At 45.1% G+C, this 7197-nt stretch overlaps 1 protein-coding gene across 1 annotated transcript; it reads left to right on the top strand.

Annotated features, from left to right (window-relative positions):
* The first annotated feature begins 764 nt into the window (after positions 1–764).
* On the top strand, positions 765–6919 carry LOC133748664 (vomeronasal type-2 receptor 116-like). Its single transcript, XM_062177596.1, has 4 exons — positions 765–1523; positions 2580–2807; positions 3572–3695; positions 6006–6919. Exons 1-4 carry the CDS (start codon positions 780–782, stop codon positions 6917–6919), a joined length of 2010 nt encoding a protein of 669 aa, XP_062033580.1. The 5' UTR covers positions 765–779.
* Positions 6920–7197: the final 278 nt, after the last annotated feature.

Genomic DNA, 7197 nt, shown 5'->3' with positions numbered 1-7197 from the left:
CAGGTGCCTTCTTAGGTGGCTTAAAGTGTAAAAGGAGTGAATGGGTTTATGTGTTTTCATAGAGCCAGAATATAACTGTGTATGTTAGTGTGTGTGTCTTCATTGGTCTTTTCCTTTTATATATTGCCTTATTAGAAAGGCAGAGTTACAGAGAAGGGCAGAGAGAACACTACAGAGAGAGAGAGAGAGAGAGAGAGAGAGAGAGAGAGAGACTTTCATCTGGTGGTTCACTCCCCAAGTGGCCACAACAGCCATGTTGGGGATAGGTTGAAGCCAGGAGCTACTGCTGGGTCTCCCAGCTTGGTGGCTGGGACCCAAGGACATGGGCCATTTTCCCTGCTTTTGCAGGCACATTAGTAGGGAGCTGGTTCATATGTGGAGCAGCCAGGAATCAAACAGGCACACATACAGCTGCCCCACCACAGCATTCCTGGTGGAGAGGAGGATAGGGGTAAATGGCAGCAAGAAATAATTGGCTATGCACTGTCATACCTTGAAGTGCTGAACTGCAAAGCTCTCTCAGTCTTCCAGAGAACCCTAGCGGGGAGAGTGAAGTCCTGTTAACTGACTTCCAACACTTCCTCGAATCAACATCCAGCAATAACTGAGTGAAATCTTCTCAGAGCAAAAGGTGTGCATGCAGTGTGGTGCATCCCTGCATACATTCCGAGGTCTTGCTTCCATAGAACTCATTTGATACCACATCTTCATTCTCACTCTAGCTCACCTATGGTCCTTTTGATCAAATTCTGGGAGAAAATCATCAGTTTACCTACCAGATGGTTTCCAGGGAATCTTCTCTGGCCCTGGGCATGGTGTCCTTGATGGTGCATTTCCACTGGACCTGGGTGGGGTTGGTCATCTCTGAGGACACCAGAGGCATTCAATTCCTGTGGGATATAAGAGATGAAATGAACAAGAATGAGGTCTGTGTGGCCTTTGTGGAAATGCTCTCTGTCACAGACAGGATGTATGCATCACTTGATTGGCACTACCACTTCAGAATCTTAGAATCAACTGCAAACGTGGTGGTCATTTACGGTGACACGAACTCATTAATGAGCCTGAGTTTCTCGAGACACGGGATCCTGGTGACTTGGAAAGTGTGGATCACGACATCACAATGGGATTTCATCACCAGTGAGGATGAACTCATGATGAACACATTCCATGGGACTTTGAGTTTTTCACACTCCCATGATGAAATCCCTGGTTTCAAGCATTTTCTCAAGACAATGAATCCTTCTAAGTACCCAGAAAACTTTTACCTCAGTAAATTTTGGTATCTCTATTTCCCCTGCTCGATTTCAATGTCCGACTGTGAGACGTTGCAGGGCTGTCCCGCGAATGCCTCTCTGGAGGATCTGCCAGTGCACGTCTTTGACATGAGCATGTCAGAAGGGAGTTACCACATCTACAATGCCGTGCATGCCGTGGCCCACACCCTTCATGAAATGCTTCTTCAGCGGGTAGAGGTGCAGCCAGTGAGGAATGGAGATGGGTTGACGGTGTACCCCTGGCAGGTACTATATCTTGTCTGGGCATTTTTCCCGTGTTCCTTGTGGACCTGCCACAGCACAGAGCCTGTGCTGATACTTAGCTATGTGGTGAATTGCTTTGGGGTCTGATGGGAATGACAGCGAGCTCTGTTGTTACAAACAGTGCAGCATGTGTGGCCGTTATTCCCTGGCATTTTCAGTGTGCCACATCTATAGCTCTTCTAGCACTGAGCAATTTTACACTGAATGGCATTACAGAAGCTGGGAAGCTAGTCTGTTCATGACAACATGATGCCAGGCATCAACAAGGCTAATAAACAAAACTGACCTTAAGGAATTCTGCATGCGTTTTAGGCCATAAATGTTATGATGTAAACTTGCACAGAAGGCAACCAAACTCTAATAAGTGGGTGGTGAGGGATTTAACTTTATTATAGAGACGTTTCTGAATTCCATATACAGTGATCATATTAATGTTTCATAGTATAGACTGGGTAGTTTAAAGAAAAAATTTCTTGTCTTACGGTTCCGGTGGTTGAAGTCTATGACCAAGTTGTCAGTAGGGTTGATTTCTTATGAGGTCAGCCCCCTCGACTTGCGGAAGGCTATGCTACCCCTGTGTGTTCACAGTGACTTCCTGTGTGTACACTGTGTCCAGACTTCCTCTTTTTCTGAGGAGACCAGCCAGACTGGATTAAGGACCCCAACAAGACGTCATTTTAACTTTGTTTTCTCTACAAAGAGCCAGTTTACACAGACAATCACAATTATGAGCTTCTAGTAGTTAAGGATAACAATATAGTTTTAATTGTGAAATATTTCCACTATCATACTGTGTATTGTAATACACAACAAGACACATATATGATGTATAGTGTACTTTATACATAGTCTCCTTAACCATGTGCTGTAAATGTATTATCAATTTACTAATTATAATTTTAACAATTTTTAACAGAAACATTTTAAAGCAATAATTCTGATGAGCTTCAATACTTTGACTCTAATCAGCGATTCCTCAATCTAAATTGAATACGCGATTATGTAAGTGTGCTTTCTTTCTTTCTTTTTTTTTTTAAGCTTAACTCCTTTCTGAAGACCATCAAATTTAACAACAGTGTTGGTGATGAAGTGAATCTGGATCAGGAACGAGTTTCTAGGAAAGACTATGACATTCTCAACTACTGGAATTTCCCTCAAGGCCTTCAACTCCAGGTGAAGGTTGGAAAGTTTTCACCATGGGCTCCACATGGTCACCGTCTTTCCATATCTGAGGAGATGATAGAGTGGAATGTGGAGTTTAAAGAGGTTGGTTGCACAGTTGAAATACTAGGTCTGTGGCTGGCACTGTAGCTTAGGGGATACAGGTGCTACATGCAGCACTGGCATTCCATATGGGAGTCAGTTCAAGTCCCTGCTGCTCCATTTCCAACCCAGCTCCCTCATTATGCACATGGGCATACAGCAGAAGATGGCCAAAGTGTTTGCGCCCCTGATCCTTGTGGGAGACCCAGATTAAGCTCTGGCTTCTGGCTTTGGATCGGTTCAGCTCTGGCCATTGCAAATGTCTGAGGAGTGAACCAGAGTATGGAACATCTCTCTCTCTCTCTCTCTCTCTCTCTCTCTCTCTGTCTCTCTCGCCCTTGCCCTCTCCCTCTCCCTCCTCCTCTCCCTCTCCCTCTCTCCCTCCCTCATTCTCTCCCTCTAACTGTGCCTTTCAAATAAGTAAATAAGCCTTGTCCACAACTATGCCAGTTTGTGCTTACAGAGAGATCTCAGTACAGAGCTCCATGCTGGGAATTCTGCAGGTCCTGAGAGCATGGCAGAGCAGTACACAAGTGCATGCCAACTTCCCTTCTGCACTGCCATTTTCCTTACTCTGGTGATTTCCACTGAATGTCCAAGAAAATGTTTCCCTGTGGATAACTGAGTGTAGCCTGATCAAACAGAGTGCCCAGGCCACGAATGGAGTGTGCCGATTTCTTGTCCACCTGGACATTCTGAAAAAGCACAGTGGGAACAGAATCAGATGACCATCAAGACACTTCTCAAGACTCTCTGATTTGTTTTAGATTCCCCATTCTGTGTGCAGTGAGAGCTGTGGCCCAGGATTCCGGAAAACCCACCAGGAGGGACAGGCTGCCTGTTGCTTCGACTGTACCCCTTGTCCAGAGAATGAGATTTCTAATGAGACAGGTACAGAATTTAAAATTCTCTGTAGTTTTGGTTAATTTAAATTAAATTTAATTGGGTTTAGGAGTACCACAACAGCATAGCATGAGATGCAAATTTGAAATTTGTTGGGGTCTAGAGACAGAGAGCTTAGCGTAGATCATGTGTTGAGGGCTTGAAGGTGTCCCAGAACCACCTCAGCCTGACTGCCCTTGGCACTGCTCACTCATATTGCTCATGAGGGATGCAAGTGAATCCAAACTCTGGCCTGTTTCATCCCCATTGTTCACCTCTGTGTAGTCATGACTGTAGGCACTCGGTACAACAGTCCCTGTTTTTATTAATTTATTTTTTAAGCAGCCTATCCCAGCACTCCTCTTTTCCCGCTACAACAGGTCCCAGCACTTCCCACAGAACACATGTAAGCTTACCTGAATGGGAACAGAGAGTGCTGGAGACTGCTTACTCTCCCAGTGTCCATAGCTAGAAATCATGATGGTGGGATTGGCCATGGGAAAATAGTCTAAATGAAAGAAGTAGCAGAGAAGAGAGAGACCTCCAGTGGTTGTCGGACACAGCTGCTAACTCATGTTGACATGTCTGCATTTCTACCAGAATGCTTGGTTCCAGTCTCAGCTCCTCCACTTCCAACCCAGCTCTGTGCTGTTGTGTGTGTTTTAAATTTCTTTATCTACTGGAAAAGCAGAGTTACAGAGAGGGAAGGAGAGGGAGAGACAAAGAAAGAAGTCTTCCATTCATTGATTCACTCCATCAGGGTCAGGACTTGGTCACTCTGAAGCCTGGAGACTAGGACTCCATCCAGGTCTCCCATGCAGGTGCCAGGGGCCCATTACTTGAGTCCTCTTCTTCTGATATTCCAGGCACATTAGCTGGTAGCTGGATTGGAAGTGGAGCAGCTGGCACTGGTATAGGCACTCATATAGCATGCTGGCATTGTGGGCAGCAGCTTGACCAGCTCTGGCATGATGCCTTCTGCCTCTAACCCCTGTTTCCTATCATGCACACCCTGGAAGGAAATAGGTAATTACTTGATACTCAGATCCCTGCCACCCATCTGAGAGATCTGAATTCACTTTTAGGTTCCTGACTTCGGCCTGTTCTGTCCGTGTCAATGTCGGGCTATGGGGAATGAACCAGCAGAGGGCAAAATCTCTCTCCCTCCTTATTTTTCTATCTCTTCCCATTTATGTGTCTCTTGCCATCTCTTTCTCTCTCTGCCTTATAATTAAGTACCATTAAAATTAATATTAGTCTTCACTAAGGTTGCCAGTTAGCTAATCAGTATAGTAACTAAGAGTTTCAATTTATGCAAAAAATACGCTTGATATTAATTATAGCAGAAAGCAATGATTCCGCTGATACCAAGAAACATTCCTATAGTAACTTCAAGCATGAAATGAAGATTACCAAAATTTGCTAATGCCTATAAAAAATAGATTAAATGGAAGCAAGTCAAACAGGGATGAACTGCTAAAATGATACTCTATTTAGTGACAAGAAGACTCAAAATTAAATGTTATCAGTTCCTGTCATCTAAAGGTGTCCACTGTGACATCCTAACAAACATTTGGGACTTGACAGAGTTTTCAGAAGGTTAATCAGAAGGATAATGAGAGGACTGGAACCCAGACCATGTTCATAGAGGGGACATTTATTGTCACATGTGAAAACGTATGTTAAATCTGAGACACTGTTTCTTTCTTGCCTTTTGACACCCCTATGACCTCTGTATTCATATTCTGAAGTGTTTTATAGTTATCATGAATATCCTAATTTATCTGAGGGATTTCAGATATGCATCATATGCGTAGTTGTGTTTTCCTGTGTGTATACCACAAAAGAAGCTAAAAGTTACTCTACCAACACATTTGCAGTAGAGAGTATTATTAGCTGTAGTCATCATGTGTGCATCAGATTTCCAGATTTACTCATGGTCATTGAGCAACATACGTATAGATGAAGGTTTTATTGTGATACAGAAAACTACACTTTGAACATAAAAGCTAATCACAAAAGGGAAAAGGGAATTTTATTGCTATACCAAGCAAGGGAGAGAGTACATGCATGTGCTCAATGAGAGAGAGAAAAAGGAAGTCAGAGAGAGGGATAGAGAGAGAGAGAGAGCAGATAGACAGACAGAAGAGAGAAAAAAAGAGAGAGGGGTGGAAACTGACATGAAAACATACTCCTTGTTATAATCTCGGGTTGGTGTCTATTATGGCAACAGAGATAAATACGAATATTTTCCGTGACTGGGATGAGTGAATGCCGAAAATCACTGCCAGCCAAATAATGCCCTGCCTGTCTCACCAGATGTGGAGCAGTGTGTGCGCTGTCTAGACGACCAGTACCCAAATCCTGCACGAGATCGGTGCCTGCCCAAGGTCGTGGTGTTCCTGGCCTATGAAGACCCGTTAGGAGCAGCACTGGCCGGGGTGGCTCTTTGCTTCTCTGTGCTCACTGCTCTGGTACTCGGGCTGTTTGTGAAGCACAGAAACACTCCCCTAGTCAAGGCCAATAACCGCAACCTCAGCTACACCTTGCTCGCCTCCCTCTGTCTGTGCTTCCTCTGCTCCCTGCTTTTCCTTGGCCGTCCCAACACAGCCACCTGCATCCTCCAGCAGACCACGTTTGCCATCGTGTTCACAGTGGCTGTGTCCACCATCTTGGCTAAAACCATCACCGTGGTCCTGGCGTTCAAGGCCACGGCACCGGGGAAGAGGATGAGGCAGTGGTTGGTGTCCGGGGCACCTAACTCCGTCATTCCCATCTGCTCCCTCCTCCAAGTGGTGCTCTGTGGAATCTGGCTGGGAACGTGTCCTCCCTTCATTGACACAGACACACATGCTGAGCCTCAGCAGCTCCTGGTCCTGTGCAACAAGGGCTCTGCCACTCTCTTCTACCTCGTGCTGGGATACCTGGGCTCCCTGGCTCTGGGCAGCTTCTCAGTGGCTTTCTTGGCCAGGAGTCTGCCTGATACATTCAATGAAGCCAAATACTTGACGTTCAGCATGCTGGTGTTCTGTAGTGTGTGGGTGACCTTCATTCCCGTGTATAATAGCACCAAGGGGAAGGTCATGGTGGCTGTGGAGGTCTTCTCCATCTTGGCCTCCAGTGCGGGACTCCTGGGCTGCATCTTTGCCCCCAAGTGCTACATCCTTCTGGTCCGGCCAAACAGGAATGTTTTACGAGGAATAAAGGAGAAAGCAAGGTCTAGGGGACCATAAGCAGACTGTGCATTTACTCCCGGGTTTTGTAAAATGAAAGCAAGGGCTGAATCTAAGCACACCGCTCTAGTCCTCAGGACTGAGATAGAGCGGAACACTGCACCTTCTCATTGGACACGAGGCTCTCCTTTCTTTCTGTAACGGCTCAGAACACTCAAACTTTCTTTCTTTTCACCTTATAACATGTAGGTTTTTTTCTTTTTGACTGTGTTAATTTAATTTTAATATCATAAATTAAATTTCTAGTTCTTGTCACATAAGTTACTTTTCCAGTGCTT

The sequence above is a fragment of the Lepus europaeus genome, chromosome 19, assembly GCF_033115175.1.
Source record: "Lepus europaeus isolate LE1 chromosome 19, mLepTim1.pri, whole genome shotgun sequence".
In the NCBI taxonomy this organism is placed as follows: domain Eukaryota; kingdom Metazoa; phylum Chordata; class Mammalia; order Lagomorpha; family Leporidae; genus Lepus; species Lepus europaeus.
This window is presented reverse-complemented; position numbering and strand designations above follow the sequence as displayed.